Here is a 21205-nt window from a genome sequence, read left to right as displayed (position 1 = left end):
GTTGCAGTGCACAGTATCTCACACAATAAACAAGTTCCTCCTCATATTCAGGTGGAACTTCATGTGCATCAGTTTCTGCCCGTTGCCTTATCCTACTGCTTGGCACCGCCGAGAATGGCCTGGCTCCACCCTCTTGACACCTCTCAAGTCATTTCTTCTCAAGGCTGAACAGGCCCAGCTCCCTCAGCCTTTCCTCGTAAGAGAGATGCTACAGTCCCTTAAGCATCTCAGTCGCCCTCCGCTGGATCCGCTCCAGGAGCTCCCGGTACCTCGTACTGAGGAGCCCAGAACGGGATACGGTAATATCAGATACAGTGGTGGTTCCCCCTCTGCTCAGAATGGGCCGCTCCGACCTCCCCGCGCCTCCCTGCAGCGCTAGTTTTGCCGCGAAATTCGGCCCGGTGCGGGCAGTTCCACTCTAGACTGAGGGGGGTGGGCGATGTGGCAGTCCTGAGGGCAGCCTCCCTATCGTAGCACAAATAGTATCCTGCCTTATACTTCTCTCTCTACTGTTGCAGGTCAAGCAAGGCGCGGCCCTTACCTCGCGGGTTCGGAGGGTTTATCTCCTTCCTCCTTTCCTTCTCCCGCCCGCATCCCCCCTTTCTGCCTCCGTTGGGTGCTCCTGTTGCGATCGCGCCTCGCCATTGGCCAGAAAGCCCGCGAGAGCCGCGCACACCGCTGGGTTCGGCGCGGAGGGTCTCGGTGTCTCTGTGCCCGCTGAGGTGGGAGGGGGCGCTGGGCGGGGGGCGCTGCCGGCGAGGGAGGGACAGGGAGGGAAACCCGTCGGTCTGGGATCGGGGTTCGGCGGGTGGCGGGGCGCCCGCCGCGCTCATCCTTCTCGCCGACTCCCCGCAGGTAGGAGCGCCGCGGGAGCCGCAGCAGCGCCATGTCGTCTCCGGCCTCCACCCCCAGCCGCCGCCGCGGCAAGCGCGGCCGGGGCAGCAACCCCCCGACTCGTAAGTGGTGGGAAGGGGCTGGCGGGGCGGGGGCCGCGGGGAGCGGGCTGCCCGCCGCGCCCCGGGAGCGTTTTCCCGGCGCCTCCGCTTCGGTCCGCCTGGTGCGGCGGCCCGGCCATTGTAATGCCGGCCCCGGGTCCGCTTGTGTCTTGCAGCGCAAGATGTTCGCTCTCCTCCTTCCCAGAAGCGTCGGGCGGACGACTCCACCTCCACCGGGGACCTGCAGCCCCTGCCCACGTCGCCGGCCGCCGACGTGCAGAGCCCCGGCGCCGCCGACGCGCTGTTCTCCAGCCCCCCTCAGTTCCGCCACTCCGGTACGCTGGGCTGGGGCCGCTCTGGGGCTGTGCTGGCCGCCGGGATGCAGCCTGGGAGCTGCCTGCGCTGCTCTGTGGCGAGCTGGTATACAGAATGGACCTGGCTGGAAAATACTTGCGGAGAAAATTAGTGTTGTCTGAAGTTTCTCATTTGACTTTAGCGTGTTAGACACTACAGAAGCTCAGTCAGCGTCAGGGGTGCAGATCGCTATTGTAGCTTCCAGTTATCATGGGAGTATGTATTGGCGATTATACCTTAATTTTTTTCTCCCATGTATTTTTAGAAATAATAAAGCTATTGCTGCAGAAAGAATTAGGTTGCTAGCCATAAAAAGCATTACTTGCTTTTATATATAGGATCGTTTTCAATTCCAGTAGCTTTTAATTGTGTCACTTGCTTTACAGCCTCCAAAATACTGAAAAATGTGTTTCATCTAAAATGCTGTATGTTTTTATGCTTGAACACCAATGTAGTTTTAAATTGCAGTACTGCTCAAAAGTTTTCTAGTGAAGCTTTACTAGCACTTGGGATCTTTGAGATGTTAATGCAAAGAGAAGTTCTAGATAGACTTGCAACACCTTTATTGTTTGTTTTGACAAAACACTGGAATTGATGCCACTCATTTTATGACAGTAGACTTAAAAGAACTATGTGACAAATGCAGAGGCTGAATTTTAGTCTTCTCTCAGTGTAACATGTCTTGATAATCATTACAAAACACTTCCCTTTATAGCTATTCCTCTTGACTTCGATATCAGTTCACCTTTGACTTACGGCACACCCAGCTCCAGGGTAGAGGGTACTCCACGAAGTGGTGTCCGAGGAACTCCCGTTAGGCAGAGGCCAGATCTTGGGTCTGCCCGTAAAGCCAGACAAGTTGATTTACACTCAGACGGGGTAGGTATATGTCTCTGATCTTGTATCTGACAACTTCTTTTTAAAGACGTACCCATATTTGCATATGCTCAATTTGTTTCCATGCAGCTGGCTGAGGATATAGTGGCAACCAAGCAATCTCTTGGACAAAGGCTTGTTATTTGGGGAACTGATGTTAATGTAGCCTCATGCAAAGAAAAATTCCAGGTAGGTTAACAACCTGCTTTTCTTTTTTTTTAAATAAAAAGCTAGTTTGACTTAAATATTAGTTGAATCTGATATAAAGTAAGCGTTTCTACTACTTATTCTGCTTATCTTTCCTGTCTGTCTCCCTGCTACCCCTAACATTTAGAGATTTCTTCAGCGCTTTATCGATCCACTAGATAAAGAGGATGAAGACATTGGCTTGGATCTTAATGAGCCACGCTATATGCAGCGACTTCAAGAGGTACTTGTAAGGCACTGAAATCTAACTTTTCTTTTTCAGTCTTGCATGCCATTGAGCTAAAGATTTCTAAACTCCCTTGCAGATTAATATTGTTGGGGAACCATTCCTGAACGTAAACTGTGATCATCTAAGATCATTTGATGAAAATCTCTACAGGCAACTGATCTGCTACCCTCAGGTGAAGTAGTGCACTTGTTTTCTGGCTTTCAAGTGGCCCTTTCATATTTTTGGGACTTAATATGTTTGTTAAAATGCAATGTGAACTTTGTATGTTCAGTGCCATCTCAGTGGCTTCTTTATTTTACTTAATATAAAATGTCTCGTATCATAGTAGTTGATCATGGATACAGTGGGTGCCTCATGCATGCAAAGTTAACCAGTGATCTGCAATATCTAGTCTTGTGCTTCCCTCCTTCCCCTTGCAATACTGAAGTAAATTAATAAATCCAGTCTGAACAGCAGGTTTTCTGTTACACAGGAAAATGCTCAGATGGCGTAACTTTTTAGTAATTTGTGGCTGATCAGCAGCACATAAAATGCTTTATGCAAAATTACTTCACTCTGTGATTATTTTTTTTTAATTTGTAAGCTTAACTGTTTTTAACAATTTTATACAGGAAGTTATCCCAACATTTGACATGGCTGCCAATGAGATATTTTTTGATCGTTACCCTGATTCAATACTAGAACATCAAATTCAAGTAAGGCCATATAATGCATTGAAGACTAGGAATATGAGAAGTCTAAACCCTGAAGGTAAACTCTTTGCTTACCATGTCAGAAAAGGATCTTAAAAGATTTATATATTCTTAATGAATGCTAGCCTAGAATTACATTAAGACCATATAAAACTACTTGTGGTCCATGCAGACCAGTGTCTTCTGTTCATATTTCTGTTTCAGAAACAAATACTTTAGAGCCTGTATGCAGAATGATCTATTCATAAAGGAAATCTTTCCTATCATCAGCTACTCAAGTTCTTAGTTCTGCAAGTGCAAAGAATTCTTTCTTTTGTGTAAATACTCATGTAAATTAGAATATTTGTACTATGCATTTATGATTCTTTTTGCTTTTTCTGAAACAAAATACAAGTACCTAACTGAATGTCTACCTCCTGCCTAAAAACTAATCTAACATGAAATTTTGAAGGTTATTTAAATTTTAGGAGTATGAAGTCATGACAAGAGTCTCTATAATTTTGTAGACATTGATCAACTCATCACCATCAGTGGCATGGTCATCAGAAGCTCTCAGTTAATTCCTGAGATGCAGGAAGCATTCTTTAAATGCCAGGTTTGCGCTTTCACCACCAGAGTAGAAATCGATCGTGGCAGGATTGCTGAACCATCAGTGTGCAAGAACTGTAACACAACGCACAGTATGGCATTGATCCACAATCGATCCATGTTCTCTGACAAACAGATGGTATGTTGGCTTAGTAGTGGCTAAATGAAACAGTTTTGGTTTTTTTTTTCTCCTCCACCCTCCTAAAATCCTCAGTAGTGTTAATTATGTATCTTGTGACTGAATGTTTTGGAAAGCGAAAGTGTTTTGGAACATGAAAGTGGGTGAAAAAACTTAGTGAAATGGTAAATCTGCTTTGGAGAAGAAATGCATTAAAACGATTAAATGAAGTATGTACACTTCTTAATGCTTGTACATGGAAGCCCTTTTATATATAGTATGTCCTTTTTTGTCTAGACTAGATGAGCCTTGTATGTAACAGCATTTGAGCCACACCAGCAATCAGCAGAATTCTCATTTTCATCATGTCTTTTAATCAGTAATCAGTTTTGCAGTTTGGGTGGGGATATGTTGTTCTTCAGCAATGTTCCTCATTCAAATGATGCTGAAGACTGTGCTAATACAAAAATCTTTGGTCTGCTCTGTGGAAAAGCTTTGGGTTTTTGAAACTGAAACTTAAGTGGTTTTTCTTTTTCTTTTGCTAGATCAAACTGCAGGAGTCTCCTGAAGATATGCCAGCTGGGCAGACCCCACATACAGTTGTGCTGTTTGCTCACAATGACCTTGTTGATAAAGTGCAGCCAGGTGACAGAGTTAATGTCACAGGTAAAATTTGGTTTGAGTATTTGCATCCTTCTTTTTCATGATCATAACTATATCTAAAGGGACCTGATGGGATGCACCTGCAAGAGCTGGGAGCTGGACACTTTCTTTGTAAGGCCACTCAATCTTTGAAAAGTCATGATGACTGGCTGAGATCCTGGAAAAAAGCCAATGTCACTCCCTAGAGTAAGGAGGAGACCTGGGGAACTGCAAGTCAGTCAGCCTCATCTTGACCCCTGGGGAATGTGACAGAGCTAATAATCCTGGAAACTTTTTCTAACTGGGACAGTGTTGTGGTGCACCATCAGCAAACTTGTAGACAGAAGCAAAACTGGAAGGAAGCAGTGCTTGATATAGACCACATGGCTGTGGTCCCAAGAGCCTCCTGGGCTGCATTAGGAGTACTGCCAGCAGGTTGGGGGAGTACTGGGTCCAGCTGTGGGGTCTCCTAGTGCAAGGGAGACATGAACATACAGGAGTGAATTCGCAAAGGGCTGTGATCATGACAGGAACCTCTGTCGTACACGGAAAGGCTGAGAAAGCTGGGACTGCTAAGCCTGGAGAATAGAAGGCTCGGGGATTTTAGGAGTGTGTTTTTAAGTACCTGATTGGTGTGGGTGGGAGGGTGGTAGTGTCAAGAAGGCAAAGCCACACTCTTCTTAGCGATGCCCAGTGGCATGCAGAGGGCACAAGGTGAAATACAGGAAATTCCAGTTTAAAAAGGTAAAAATAAGAACTTTTTTACTGTTTGGGTGGTCACGCCCTGGCACGCGTTGCCTAGAGAGGCTGTGTGGAGTCTCCATCCTTAGAGGTACCGAAAATCTGACTGGACACAGCCTTTGGCACCTGTTGCAGTTGACTCCAGTTTGAGTCCATGGTTGTATGAGACAGTCTCCAGCTTTTCTGACCTTGATAATTCAGTCATTCTGAAACTGTAGGTGAAGAAGAGGCAGTATCTTAAATAGTGTCTGCAGTCAGGAGATTGATAGTGTAGAGTAGGTCTTGTGATACTGCAACCACATTTTATAAACCACTTTGCTTTAAAAGAACTGCTGTACTGCTAGCTGCTTGAGATGTATTAGAAAGCTGCTAAAAAACCCTTCAAAACGGGGGAAAGGCTGACTAGACACTGGAACAGGAATTTTGAATGCATCAAGCCTTAATTTTCTTTCAAAAAATGCTTAAGTGTTTTTATTGTTGAGAACACTTTTGGTACGAATGTTAAACACATACGTGTACCTGCAAATACAGGGTCTAGATGACTTAAATATGTTCCATTGCCTTCTGTATGACTTATACTGAGAAATAAACTGACCAAAGTATTTAGGCTGTTTTGAAAACCTCTACTCTTCAAGGGAACTTATAAAATTTGTTGGGGTTAGGATTATCATATTTCTCCATATCTAATGCTGCGATTAAAAATTGTTTTAGGTATCTACCGGGCAGTCCCAATTCGAGTTAATCCACGTGTCAGCAGTGTACAATCCGTGTATAAGACCCACATTGATGTCATACACTACCGCAAGACAGATTCAAAACGCCTGCATGGTGTCGATGAGGAAACGGAGCAAAAAATGTTTACAGAGGAACGTGTGAAAATTCTCAAAGAGCTTTCTAAAAAAGCAGACATATATGAGAGACTTTCTTTAGCATTGGCTCCAAGTATCTATGAGCACGAAGATATCAAAAAGGTAAAAGAATTTATTTTTCTCTTGTAAGACATGTATTTGTATGTCAGTATTTTGTATGTGAGTATATTTGTAATTATTGTTTGTTCTAAAAATACCCTGAAGCTTAAAAATTCAGAAAACTGTGTCTTGAGCAGTCTTAAAATGTTATGGTCTTGTCAGGATTAGAGGTTGATTCTAAGTGTATTTTAATTCTTTCCATGGTATTAAGGAGTGCTAATTAGAGGAAAGATATTGAAAAGGTAGGAAGGCAACAGAATGGGGAAAACTTAATTGCAGGATGCATCTTGGACATTTCATAAATATTCAGATTACTGATGATCAAAGAAAAATAAGTAGCTGTAACACAGTAAGTGCTTGCTCACAAGAGAACACTAGCTTTAAAATGACATTTGATTGAATTATGGGGTATCAAAACATTTACTTAGATATATCCAAGAATGGACTGTTCTAATAAAGTGTTCAACTGAGGTACTACAACATCATTGCAAAAACTGCAATTAGTAGCAGGTCTCAAGGCATTATCAGACATCAAACAATCCTTTTCAAGTATATTTCTTTGGGATTTTTTTATAGATTTATACATTATCATAGTTCACAGGTTTCTGAAAGTTGAATTCAAAACCATACTATAATATTCTGCTGGAATGGAAATACAGTAATGATTATTCCATTTGTTGATACCTTCTTGACACACTAATAAGGCACATCAAGTCTAGTGACTGGTGGAGTTGAGGACCCTTCATCAAGGGAGATTCTTTAGGTTGCAACCTGAAGGTTCTTTATAATTACTGATCATGTTTTACTGACTGCTTCAAGTTGCTTTAAGTGAATGAGAGCAGAACTAATGCTCACTCCATGCCTCCACAAGGTTTCTCTGCTGTAAGACGTTGTGCAGAGGCTTTAAATGAAATAGTGTAGGGTTTTCCTTGCTGTTTCCAGCCATCATTGTCACTGATTAGCACTTCTTTTCATTGACTTTCTAGCATATATATCCTGCTAGAGGAAAAAAAATGCAGAAAGAATACTGGGAAATTGTGAAATTTTAATCTAGTAAAGTTGAAAAGGAAAAAACAAATCCTTCTTAATAATTCTGGCTAATAAAATTACAAGCATGTATTTATACTAATAATTCCAGTACTTTCAAAATACTGGAAGGTAGTTACTTTAATTTCTTTACTAACACTGGAAGTATAAGCTTACTTTAGGAAATATAAAGGAGGAAGTGTTGGTAAAGTCCCATGAAATAAAGAGACCTTAGACTACACCTTTATGAGCAAGAAAAGAACTCTGATGTTGTGAATGGCAGTAAAGTAGTTTGCCTGAAAAGAAAATGATAAATGGAACTTTTCTAATGATTTGAAATAGTACTTTGGTCCTAGATTAAACACAGCCTTAGGGAAAACAATAGTCTATTCTGCCTTTTGTATTGTCAGAAGAATTTCTTGTCAGATTTTTTGATTACCTAAGTTTTGGAACAGATTTGGAACTAATCTAATTTCAGACTTCTATTAGAGGCTGAGTTTGTAGGACCTAGCAGTTTAACTATATGTTTGCAATGAACTGGAATTGAGGATGTCTATAAAGAATGAACCCTTTTAAAAGATATCTAAAACCAGTTTCAAGTGTTTCGTTTCATGTCTGAGTTGTGGTAATTTTAGTACTATTTTGGTTTATTAGATGTTTCAGTTGAAGAGTTGAATAGCTAACAGAGCAAATCCAAGACATGTTTTGATTTTTATAGGGTATCCTGCTTCAGCTTTTTGGGGGATCAAGAAAGGATTTTACTCACACAGGAAGAGGCAATTTTCGTGCAGAGATCAACATTCTTCTCTGTGGTGATCCTGGTACTAGCAAATCACAGCTGCTCCAGTATGTGTATAACCTGGTTCCTCGGGGCCAGTATACTTCTGGCAAAGGCTCAAGTGCAGTTGGTCTTACTGCATATGTGATGAAGGATCCAGAAACACGGCAACTGGTTCTTCAGACAGGTGCTCTAGTCCTTAGTGACAATGGCATTTGCTGCATCGATGAGTTTGACAAAATGAGTGAAAGCACAAGATCAGTTCTACATGAAGTAATGGAACAACAGACACTCTCCATTGCAAAGGTAAATATTTTGTTTAAATCTTTCAGAGCAGACTGAAGTATCCCTAGAGGCTTTTGCTCTTGCTTTACTCAAAGGCTTTTGCAGTGCAGTTTTTTACTGCAGAACCCATCTAAGAACATTGGTGATCTCATGAAGTTGGGGGGAAAAAGGTTTTGGTGGCACATAGATGCAGCTGGTTTCAGAAGTGTTTTTTTCATTTTGACAGGCTGGAATTATTTGCCAACTGAACGCCCGTACGTCTATCCTGGCAGCAGCTAACCCTATAGAATCACAGTGGAATCCGAAAAAGACTACTATTGAAAACATTCAGCTTCCTCATACACTGTTGTCAAGGTACTGAACTCCTGCCTTGCATGTCTCATTTTTAGGAGATGTTTTACTTCCTCTTGTGAAAATGGTTAAATATAGTAGAACAGAACAACTCTGTTGCTTGCAGCATAGTGGAAAACTTTTATAACACCTATTTTAAATGCTATTCTTACAGCTTCTGTATGAGCAGGGAACTGCTTTTTGGTCTTTGCATGCTGACTTTGAACATCGGGGTGAGAAGATCTGTAGGATCTCTCTCTTTAATTCTATATTGTTTCATAATCATCTCCTAGAAAAGAGCTGTTCTGAATCTTAAGGTATTGATAACTTCCACAAAAACTCAGGATGCTTTTCTTAGCTTCATAAAGCTTTTAAAGTGAAACACTGATGATCAGGGAAGTTGCAGCAGAGGTGGTAGAATCTGAAGATCTGTGCCTGCTTCATACTGCTCTGTAAACTTAGCTGGGGAAGTGGCAATGCTAGCTAGTCATTTGGGCATAGCTGCTGGAGCCACATTTAGTGTCTGCTGACAGAAACTATAACTATGTTCTGCAATTTTATCTTGTTAGGAATTCCCACACTAACTGCAAATTTGAAGTACACTGATAGTATACGGGATATCCCAAGTACACACGGCTTAGATTTCAATTAAGAGCTACTTAATTTAACCACTTAATAACAGATGGTACCTTAGTGCAGATGTACTGGATGAAACTAGGCTTGAGCAGCATCTCAATTCCACCTCTTACTGGATTTAATCTTACAAAAATAAATTTATTGGCTGGCTAAAAATACATTATTCATGTCTGCTTATAGTTGAGACTAGTTGAATATATTGTTTGCAAAATTATAAACCATTTTCTTCAGGACTAAACTACAAGTGCTTTTTTATTTATACATTATTTATTTACTTAGGGGGGTTTATATGCATAAAATAATTAGGTACGTGCCATCTTTGCTGTTGCCTTTCAGGACAGTTTCTTTAGTAGCAGTTTGTTCTGTGCATTTGTTATGTGGGGGGATTTTTTGCTTGTGGCAGGGGTACTTTTTTGGTGTGTGGGTTTCTTTTTAAGAAAATAAAACTGTCAGCCTTGAACATGGAATCTGAATTTTTCGGAATGTATCTCACTTTAAAAATTTCAAGTCCTTAAGATGAAAGCAAATCCATTGTGCTGTTCTATACTTTGAGAATTCATGGAAAAATTTCTTTTCAGTTTAATAGAACAGCTTTTATTTAGAGGAGGAATTAGGAATCTGGTAACTCCTACCTGTATTTGTTAAGTCAACCCCTGTAAAAACCAAGTTACCTAAATGACAAGAAGGTCTGCACACTAATGCTGGTTACTTATCCCATTCAGATTTGACTTGATCTTTTTGATGTTGGATCCACGTGATGAAGCTTACGACAGACGTCTTGCTCGCCATTTGGTTTCACTGTACTACCAAAGTGAAGAGAAGATGGAGGAGGAATACATGGATATGGCAATATTGAGGGATTACATTGCATATGCTCGTAGTTATGTAAATCCCAGATTAAGTGAAGAAGCAAGCCAAGCCCTTATTGAGGTAAAGGAGTTGCTAATAGAATGTTCAGAGTCTTTCCTGACTGGTCAGAAGTGAAATTCCATAGCGTGTATACTCTTATCTACATACAACTTTTCTGTAAGATCCTGAAAAGTTTTTGAAATCCAACAGCATTTAAAAGGAAAAAGGGATCAGATTAGAACTCATTCTGCACTCCCATGTTTAGCTTTCAGAGGTGTTGGTTTTGTTCCATCACATAAAACGCATTAAATTCTACTGAAACAAAATAAATGTGTCATTACAGACAGAAGTACTGCTATGTAAGACTAGTCCTGCATTCTTAAAGTGATTCAAAACTTGATTTGTTACCATGGCCTAATTGCTTTATAACAGAAAGAAGTAACGTGATGTGGTTATCCGTCACTACAGAAGAATTGTGAAGGTGAAATGCAGGACTTGGAACGGGTTACCAGAATTGTTCATGTTCTGAAATAAGAGGTGTGGGATGAAGTGGACTCTGAAAAAGACTGAATATAACAAGATTTACTGAAGTATTTAACAACTGTCTCCTTTTCAGGCATACGTGGACATGAGGAAGATTGGTAGTGGCAGGGGAATGGTTTCTGCATATCCTCGACAGCTTGAGTCCCTGATCCGGCTGGCAGAGGCGCACGCCAAGGTGCGCTTTTCAGAGAAAGTTGAAACAATTGATGTAGAAGAAGCAAGACGCCTCCATCGGGAAGCACTGAAACAGTCTGCTACTGATCCAAGGACTGGAATTGTGGACATATCCATTCTCACTACAGGTTTGTGTTTTCACAGTGGGCTGTTATTGGGCTTTTGTAATTTTCAGAATGTAACTTAACCTGTCCTCAGTTGATTACTAAAAGGCATTTTCTTTCCTTTTATAAGGAATGAGCGCAACAGCTCGTAAGCGGAAAGAGGAATTGGCTCAAGCCTTAAGGAAGCTTATCCAGTCAAAGGGTAAATCACCATCTTTGAAGTACCAACAGCTTTTCGATGATCTCCGAGCCCAGTCTGATACAGTAAGTTTCCCGCTTTGTTTTTACCTTTTCATTAATTTTTAAAAGCATGTTTTTCCAAATGAACATTCTTGTCCTCAAATCACATTATGGAGGGAAAGGGAAACATGAACTTTTTCTGTCCGCGTGACTAGAAAGCCAGTTCTACTACAGATACAGCAAATTCAACTCAAATATTTATCTTAAGTTTATTCTGGCTTCTGAATTAGCAAACTCAGCTTCAGGGTTCCAGGTCAGGTTTCCAATTGCAAAAAGAACAAATAAAAAATTTAAGAAAATAAAATAAAAGAAAATTGGTAGAAAGTAAGGAATTTTTACTGTCTTTGAAATATTACCCCATCTTTATTTGATTTACTTCTTTTCTTCAAGGCTGTCACGAAGGAAATGTTTGAAGAAGCACTTCGTGCCTTGGCTGATGATGACTTCTTGACTGTGACTGGAAAGACTGTGAGACTGCTGTGAGTTAACCTATCTGTGGAAGGCCGCTGTCACGACTTCTACTTCGCCTTACTTAAGATAGTGTCAGTCTGCAAGATCTTTGAGATTGGGACTATCATTTGCTATGACAGGCATAGCCTTTCCTTGCCAGCCAACTGTCATGGCTTTACTTTGCCTTACTATATTGCCAGTCTGCAAAATTTTCAAGATTAGGGCTATCATTTGCTATGACAAGAGTAGTGACAATTAAGTGGCACTTCTGTCATTTCAAGATGACAGAGGACCTGAGGACCTAAAAAATCCTCATCTGAATAATGCTATTTACATTTTAGCTAAATGTAATTACTAATATGTCAAGTGCTATGTGTTTTTTTGAGGTTTTTTAGAACGTGCTATAACCATGTTGCGTGTATTTCCAAGTGAATTGTAAAAATTCCTCTAAGTGACTTTTTAGTAAATAGTTTGACTATTAGTATTGCTGTAATCTGAAATAAAGTTATTTGACTTAAAAGGGCTCTTTAGCATTCATTTCAAGTAAAAATTAGCATATCCTGTGCTGAGCACTTTTCAGTCTAGAATTCTCAAATTTTTCAGAAGTTCTTTGTGACAGCATAAAAGGAGCTTTGCTTTTTTCCTTTTTTGTTTGTTTGTGGTTTTGTTTGGTTTTTTTGTTTGCTTTGTTTGACTTGAGTGTACTGTGGAAGTATCCTCAACGTAAAAAAGACAGATTCTACCTGAAACCACATTTCCTTGCTTCAATTTGAAGTATGACTGGATAAATTTGGATGCCCACCTTTGGTGTAATGGTATATGATCAGTTCTGAAAGAACATACCAGTAGCATGACTGGAAAATCTTGCCACACAGTATCCAGGGTAGATTCTCTCAGCTATGGCACATCAGTAGGTGCTATTTTCACAGCTGCATTAGCAGGAGTTCCCAAATTCACTTTGGTACAGACAACACAACACCAGGCTCATCTCACCAGCTCACTTAGCTCTTTTAAGCTAAGTTATTCCTGTGGTCTGTGCTACTGCTTCTAACAGAATGGAAGCAATTTTCCCCAAAAAAGGAGGGGCCCTTAAAACCAATTTTTTCTTGCTGCTGGCTTATTATTTGATCAAGATACTGTTTACCTTTAGTTGAATTTTCACTGATTTCCTTTTTAGTAGAAGGAAGAAACAGTCTGACCTACAGTAAAAATACAGCATATGTTGGAATGATCAAGTTAATCCACAGCCATCTCTCCCCCGTCTTATTTATTAGTATGCAAGTCACTATCACCTCATCTTCTTGGGTTTTAGGGACTGGAAGGATGTAGTTCTTCTTGTGCTTTTCTGTAGAGGAAGTCTAGGTTCCCTGACTCAAGTCTTAAAAGTTTGATACAAGTAAGCTTAGATCCCAGGAGCTTGACACTTCTCTTCAAAAGACGTCTGTGAAATAAAATTCCAAACTCCCTGAAATTCCAGGATCATAAATGCTCTAGTGGCACTTGCCTTGTGAGATCTTATTTTCCTCTCTGCTATGTTATTTATGTATTTTGCTTAGAATACAACAGTCTAATGATGTCTTCCTTCCTTCCCCATTGTACCAAATCTTTAGTTCAGTTACTATCTGCCTTTTAGGTGAGACTGATACTGTTCTAAGTTTTTTACTTTTTGAAAACATCACTTGCATACTTTTTTCATTGACACTGGTCCCTAAAGTACTACCTCAGTTCATAAACCTTTCTGTCCCCTGTTTTTCTACTCTCATAAGCTATAAGACTGTCCTTCTGAACTACCTGGTACCTTCTCTTGTCAGACAAAACAGCACCAACAAAGTTTCTTAAACATGTTTTTGAGCTGAAGAAAGTTGATATGGTGTTTAAAAAAAATAAATGTAATGCATCTGACTACAGCAACATTCCTTAAAAGTGTCTGTCAATATGGAAACTATTACTGTAAGACACAAATTGGTTGTTCATCTACTTGCAAATTTTTAATGCATATTGAATTGTGTAGCCACAATCAAGTGTTATGGGAAATGGAAAGAAGTGTTGTGTGTAAAACAAATTTCAGCTCCCTTTTGAGTTAACATGACTCTTAACTCACCATATTCTAATAATTTGATTGGTTTTTTGGTTGCCTCTTATTTTTTAAGTAAAATGCTCATTAGGAATTGCTCTATTCAGTGTTTACAGGGTTACTTGCAGAATAATCCCACTAGATGGCTCTTAAAGCCTGTGTATAGTAGTTGCTAGAGTTGATTTATTTTGTCTGTAGTGGGTTTTTGTTTAGTTGGTTTTTTTAATAATCAAGAACTTCAAGTGTCACTCTGTAATTAGGTAGATAGAATGGAAATGTTTGTAAACAGTCTTTTCTTGAAAAAAAAAACCAATTACAAGATCTTAAACATCCATATCCTAATTTGAAATGTACACAAAGCAAAAGGAAGATGAAATTTACTTAAGCTGAGTGTCCTTACTTTATGCAATAGTGTTAAACTCTGTATCATAATTTACTGCTGTATTTACCCTATACTTTTAGTAGTTACAATTAAGCTTATTTAAAAAACTCAAGTCATTTAAAGACTGGAATATGCAACCAGGGGAAAGCACTCCTGCCAGAAACTTGATATTCTTAACACCAGAAACAACACATAAGAAAGGCATTAAAGTCTTACACATTCTACAAAAGGTATTAAAAAAACTTATAAGCCTTCTGGCAGAAGTTATTTGTAGTAAGTCACTTTGAGAATCATAGAGCCACAAAGGTTGGAAAAGACCTCCAAGACCATAACACCTAACCTTTGACCTAATTCCACCCTGCTCACTAAACCATATTGTAAAGTTTGTTTGAACAATTTCAGGGATGGTGACTCCCACCAGTTCCCTAGAGCCTGTTCCAATGCTTAACCACTCTTTCAGTGTAGAAATTTTTCCTAATATCCAACTTGAACCTCCTCTGTTGCAAGTTGAGGCCATTTCCTCTTGTCCTGTTGCTAGTTGCCTGGGAGAAGAGGCTGATTCTCACCTTACTACAACCTCCTTTCAGGTAGTTGGTAGAGGGCAATATGGTCTCCCCTCTTTTCTCCAGGCTAAACAACTCCAGCTCCCTCAGCTGCTCCTTGTAGGATTTATGCTCCAGACTCTTCTCCAGCTCCACTGCCCTTCTCTGGACATGCTCCAGCACCTCAATGTCCCTCTTATAGTGAGGGGCCCAGAACTGAAATGAGGTGCAGCCTCACCAGTGCCCAGTATAGGGAAACAATCACTGCCCTGGTCCTGCTGGCCACACTATTGCTGATGCAGGCCAGGATGCCATTGGCCTTCTTGACCACCTGGGCACACTGCTGGCTCATGTTCAGGTGGCTGTCGGCCAGAACCCAGAAGGCCTTTTCTGATAGGCAGCTTTCCAGCCGCTCTTTCCCCAGCCCACAGTGCTGCCTGGGCTTGTTGTGACTCAAGTGCAAGGACCTGGCACTTGACCTGGTTGAACCTCATACCATTGGCCTTGGCCCATTGATCCAGCCTATCAAGATCCCTCTGCACAGCCTTTCTGCTCTCCAGCAGATCCACACTCCTGCCCAATTTGGTGTTGTCTGCGAACTGACCGAGCATGCACTTGATCCCCTCATCCAGATCATGGATAAACATATTAAACTGGACTGGCTCCAAAAGAACCAGTCGAAGTGACCAGCACAAGATAAAACTGAAGAATGTCATTTGCTACCACTGTTACTGGTTTCAAAGCTGGTATTTCATTTCTCTGCAAGCACAGATTTGACTGGAAAGTGACTCTAGTCATCCCTAGTTTTGTTAGGCACTTCAGGAACAGATGTCATATAAGTGATAAACACCTGACAAGGTTATCACATGCACATCGTAACTGAGATAGTGTAATCCATAAGACTATGTTCAGCCTCATCAAACTTCAGTCTTATTTTTGGTAGTCACTTTGGAATTGCAGTATTATCTTCCTAGAAGGCCCTAGGACTTTAGGAATCTCAGGAGAAGAAAATCTCAGGAATCTCAGGAAAGTGCGCTGAAGACTGCATGTCAAATAGCTGGTCAGGGAAGTGATTCTATCCCACTTTTGCACTGTATTTATCTAATTTTATAACTAGAGCTGCTTTGTAACTTGCTGTCTGGATACAGCAATATGGACTGAAGAAAATAAGCATTTTGCATTTTTTTTCTGGCTCAGCAAGATCACATGTAGTCTTGCAAAAATACATTTATAATTTACTTTAAAAGCATGGAATTCATCATCTGTGAGGTAAACTGACAGTCAATATGGAAGCTGTCACCTAATTCTCAGGTTTGCATGGCCACGTTACGACAATGTTTATAGGCAGCCTGACACCAGCTTGAACTATTTAATTCTCAAAACCAAAAAACTTAGTTACTTGTGGGTTGTAAGGCTTTGAGAATGCAGTTTTTCTATGCAATAAGCACTCCCAGAATCCCCTTGTGACTGGCATCTTTGGACTCCAAATTAATAAGGAAAATAAGAGCATTGTATTTGCTACAATGAAAAATAGTAATTCATGAAATCTGAGCAGAAGACCTACTAATTATATTTATGTAATTGCTGTGTAATTATTCTGCAGAACCTTAAAGCTTTCTGTGTCCTATAGTTTGATTGCAGAGAAAATACTCACTTGGTTTGTTCAGTGATTCCTGATCATGCCCCACATTTCAACTCAATAGGGTAGGATTAGGTTTGGACTGCTTTTCCTGAATGTGAGGCTCTTTTCTAATGAAGCATAAAATTCCAATTACCATATTTCATGAGCGCAAATCACACCGGGGAACTACTGTAATGCCTGTATAAACTGTTTTGGTAGTCTTGCTACATCTTCAGGTTAAATTGTTTCTTTTATAAACACGATTAAAAACCCCCCATATTTTTGATTGGGTTTTGTGGTGCAACTATTTCTTAACTATTATCATACAAACTTCTTTCTAGTGTGAAGCAGGCTTTTAATTGGTGCAACTTACTGACCAATTTGTATCAAATTTCCTATGCATCTACCTAAGACCTCTTTGTCACTGTTGACCGAGTATCAAATGCTTGATATTAGAGGTTTCTTCTAATAATTAAAACCTTTCCTAGCTCTGAAGCAAAAGTGATGCAGTCTTTGGTAGCCTTGTTTATTGAAGATAACCAGGTCAAATAGTATCTAAACTCTTAAAAATACAAATAACTTGGTGTATGACAGCTACTAAACTTTCTTATGCAGAAGATAGATCAGAGAGTATATCTAATGGCCCCTAAAAGAAATGTTAGAAGTAGAGGAGCTTTTACCCTCCCTCAATTTTAAGAAGTTGACTTTAGTACAGTTCCGGTGCACGTTGTTTTCTGACTTCAGCTGTCCAATTCTTAGAGATACTAAAAAGCTGTTTTTCCTTCTAATAGTCTTTCATAGTGCCCAGTGCTGTAGTGCTCAAATGTAATTTCTTCCCCCAATCCCCAAAGTTGTAACCACAACAGACCACTCACCAATGAAGAAATGGTTGGCACAAGCTTACTGAATTAGAAGCCAGGGAATATTTTCTTCCTGGTTCTAGTTCTTAGCCAGTTTTTTCCAGTCACCAGTCTTTTCCAGCAGCACCAGATCCTGACTTGAACCAGGAGAATGCAAATACCATTCCAGAATATAACTGCATGTTACTACATCCATTATTTAAAGCCAGAGAGAATTAAGAGAGAATTGAGCCTACATATCCATGTACAAAATGTCCATCAAGTGAGCTGAGCTCCAATAATATAGTAAGGTTAGGCTGGCTACCTGCATTGGTATTTATGTCCTTGTCTCAGTTTTAGTCACATAGTATGTGATCTTTGCTTTTCTGTACATGTATGTGTGGGTGGGAAAATGAAGAAACGGGAGGTGCCCCCATCATTCAGCTAGTTCTTAGTCTATCTTTCGGAATGCAAAGAACAAGCTCTTAAGCTTGCACTTGGTAACAATAAAGCTCAAAGAACATTTATATAGACAGATTTTTTTTCCCTTTCTGGGCATCTCCTTACAGTGTCTTTGTAAATAGTCCTGTCAATATCTGCTTGGTTGACAGTTCCACTCAAATTCCACCTCTGTATAAGACCTAAATACCAGCATCACATAGTTTCTGCCATTTTAAAAAAGTATTTGCCTCAGTGACCCTTGTTAGGAGAGTCTCACGAAATCTATATGACACATAAACACTACATCCAAACCGAAATCAATATAAACAAATGCATACGAAGTAAACTTTGTTCTGGGCATGATCCAGCTTTTCAGCAATACAGGGGCTAGCTGTAGAAATCCACCTAAATACCTCCTTATTGTTCTTGATGTCCTCTCAAAAATTGAAAAGAGAAGCTCCAAGCTGATCAGAAAGCTAAGCAAGCTCAACAGTGTTTAAACTGCATATATGAGAATAACCCCAATAGGTAAGCTATTTCCCCTGGGATAATATTCCCAAGTGCGTGGTATTGGTGATTTTTTAATAGAAAAGTACAATGCTATGCTGACCTTCCTCAGCTGTACAAAGCAGCTTTATATGGTCTATTTCAAGTGCAACAAGCAGGTTAGAATCCTTGCATAACTGTTTCAGCAAAACTTGAAGGTGGACGTTACTGAGAAATATTCCAAACTGTACCCTGCCTTCACTTCATGAAGAGGAAAAAAAATAATTACTCTATTCACTTATTTGAAGTGATCTTGGAATATACCCAGTGGCCATTGTAAAAAGATGGTGAATCTTTTTTTACCTCTGAAAAGACTCATCATTAGATATTCCTGAGACAGATATCTAAATTACCTTTGTCCACACTTCTTTCAACAGTTGATAAGAAATCACAGGGTTGACAACATAGACGTTTTTGTTATTGTTGAGTGGTGCTCACACCAAGGCCTTTTCTGCTTTTGTACTGCCACACTGGCAAGGAAGTTGGGGGTGCATGGGAGGCTGGGAGGAGACACAGCTGGGGCAGGGGACCCAAACTGACCAAATGGATATTCCATACCATATGACATCATGCTCAGTATATAAAGTGGGAAGAAGGAGGAAAGGGGGAACATTTGCAGTGATGACATCCATCTTCCCAAGTAAACATTATACACGATAGCGCTCTGCTCTCCTGGAGATGGCTGAACACCTGCCTGCCCACGAGAAGCAGTGAATTAATTCCTTGTTTTGCTTTGCTTGTGTGCAAGGCTTTTGCTTTCCCTATCAAGCTGTCTTTATCTCAACCCACGAGTTTTCTGGCTTTTACCCTTCCGATCCTCTCCCCAAGCCCTCTGGTGGAGTGAGCGAGCAGCTGCGTGGGGCTTGGTGGCTGGCTAGGGTTAAACCACGACACATTGTTTTTCATAAAGCCTGTGAAAATGTTATACTGCAGAATTCTCTTCCTGCTAAATTTGACTTATAATCTCCTGGAAGAGTCAACAGTCACAACAGAATTGACATACACAGTTTTGCAAGCCTGATTTTGGTAGTAAAGCACGCAGAGGAAGGGAAGGAAGAAGGAAAGACGTGAATTTTACTCCGTTTAGAAACAAAACTGTCGTTTCGCCGATCTGGGCACACATTTTGTTTGGTAATTTCTACGTCTAGGTGTAACAATTCCAGGTTAATAAAACACTGGAGAATGCGGGCATCGATCCCGCTACCTCTCGCATGCTAAGCGAGCGCTCTACCATTTGAGCTAATTCCCCGCCCCGTGGGGGGAGTCGGGACCACAGGGCCCTGATCTTCAGCGCGAATCCGAAACTGCTCTTCCAAGGGTACACAATGCAGTTTTCTCTCTTGCTCTGGCCTCTCTATTCACAAACGAAAACACATTCAACGCCCATTCCAAAACAAGTGTCAAATAATAAGTTTGCAATGATTCATTTAGCATTTCCAAATCCACTAGTAAGAAACCAAGGCAAAGCACGAAAGACATGTTTCCAGGTGTGTATATATTAAAAAAAAAGGGGGCTTACTTGCCATTTCTGAAAGATAGTACGTTCTGACATTTGGTTTTCTCGCTATAAAAGTGTTTTATTTTTTGGTTGGTTTTTTTTTTTTTTTAATATTCGTAGGTGAAGCGGTTTTATGCCCTCTGCAAACAAAATTACGAGTGGAGAATGCGGGCATCGATCCCGCTACCTCTCGCATGCTAAGCGAGCGCTCTACCATTTGAGCTAATTCCCCCTGTCGCAACGCCCCCGACCTTGTAACTATAGACTTTAATGGCTGCAAACTACTTTCCCTTCGCTTCTGCTTCTTTACGAGGAGTAGTAACCCCGGGGCAGCCATTCAGAGCACCTAACCACCACTCTACCTTGAGCTTACCTATGTTTCTGCCCAAGATGACAGAAAAAGCAATTTGATAAGGCAGAGTAACGTGACGAGGCACTTCGTGCTAACTTGCACGACAAACTCATGCCCTGCAGCCTCTCAGTGCCACCCAACTCACACTAGATTTATCCTTCCACACTGAGGGAAGTCACATCACAGACAATGCAGTGGAGCAGCTTGAAGATAGCACACAACTTGCATTTGCCCTGATATCCCCTAAGACCATCTAGAAAGCAAAACTCAAACCTGGTTAAATTAGCTCGTATCAGTTTACATTAATATTGAGAAAGAGACGCACTGAAGTGATCTGTGTTAAATGAAAGCATGTGGGACACAAAGCCTTCACAGCTGAAATACCCTAAGAAAATTTTTTAAATAGAATTAAGAAAGGTTATTTTCAGACACAGTAGGTAAGGAAGTTAAGAAATCAGAATGTTTTACTCACCATTTTACATAAAAACTTAGGAGTAATCACAACAAATTCAAGATCACAACGTGATCTTGGCTGTGAATTACATGAAATGCACATTCTAATCACTGAAAATAGTACTATTGCAGAGGTCTTTCCTCACCTTGATCTGATTTTGGCATTAAATAAACTGTTTTTCTTTGAGCTGAATGGGTGAAGCTTTAGGCCTTTTCAGTGGCAGCAGAGTGACATGTGGTGGTGAAAAACAGGGAGATGCAATCTGCCATTTTCATAATGACTCAAACTGCACAGGGTAGATAAAGAAAACTTCACACAGAGCTTAACCTTGTGAAACATGATATGGGAGAGATCCCAGCCACAGGCGTGCAGTGGGCCATCAATGAGCCTAAGATATGTACATGTCTGTGAGAAGGACTGAAACTGCTTTTGCATTATTTGCTCCCCCCTCAAGTTTACTCAAGTAAGGTAGATAAAGTCAGTAACAATACACTGCAAGAAATATTAAAAGCAAATTTTTATTTTTTGTTGTGCAAAGACTGAAGTAAGGCAGGAGAATATTTAACTTCTAGGAGAATGTTTGCAGCAATACTGATAAGTTTTAGTTGCACCTCTTGGCCTGAATCTAAATTGTGACAGATTTGAATTACTACCTTACTTCAGATAAGTTGTAACTAGCTGATGCTCAGTT

At 40.5% G+C, this 21205-nt stretch overlaps 1 protein-coding gene and 2 non-coding genes across 3 annotated transcripts; 1 reads left to right on the top strand and 2 right to left on the bottom strand.

Annotated features, from left to right (window-relative positions):
• The first annotated feature begins 578 nt into the window (after nt 1–578).
• Nucleotides 579–14167, top strand: MCM4 (minichromosome maintenance complex component 4). The gene is made up of 17 exons (XM_064653630.1): nt 579–722; nt 856–956; nt 1112–1270; nt 2005–2168; nt 2256–2354; nt 2500–2595; nt 2678–2773; nt 3213–3351; nt 3800–4020; nt 4545–4665; nt 6094–6353; nt 8095–8460; nt 8666–8793; nt 10128–10335; nt 10871–11099; nt 11206–11339; nt 11706–14167. The coding sequence occupies exons 2-17, from the start codon at nt 887–889 to the stop codon at nt 11796–11798; spliced, it is 2583 nt and encodes an 860-aa protein (XP_064509700.1). The 5' UTR covers nt 579–722; nt 856–886; the 3' UTR covers nt 11799–14167.
• Nucleotides 14168–19386: 5219 nt separating this feature from the next.
• Nucleotides 19387–19459, bottom strand: TRNAA-AGC (transfer RNA alanine (anticodon AGC)). Its single transcript has one exon. It is a non-coding gene; the product is annotated as a tRNA-Ala (tRNA).
• Nucleotides 19460–19867: 408 nt separating this feature from the next.
• TRNAA-AGC (transfer RNA alanine (anticodon AGC)) lies at nt 19868–19940 on the bottom strand. Its single transcript has one exon. It is a non-coding gene; the product is annotated as a tRNA-Ala (tRNA).
• Between the last annotated feature and the right edge of the window lie 1265 nt (nt 19941–21205).

The sequence above is a fragment of the Pseudopipra pipra genome, chromosome 1, assembly GCF_036250125.1.
Source record: "Pseudopipra pipra isolate bDixPip1 chromosome 1, bDixPip1.hap1, whole genome shotgun sequence".
Lineage (NCBI taxonomy): Eukaryota > Metazoa > Chordata > Aves > Passeriformes > Pipridae > Pseudopipra > Pseudopipra pipra.
The sequence above is the reverse complement of the archived record's forward strand: the minus strand, read 5'-3'. Positions and strand labels throughout refer to the sequence as shown.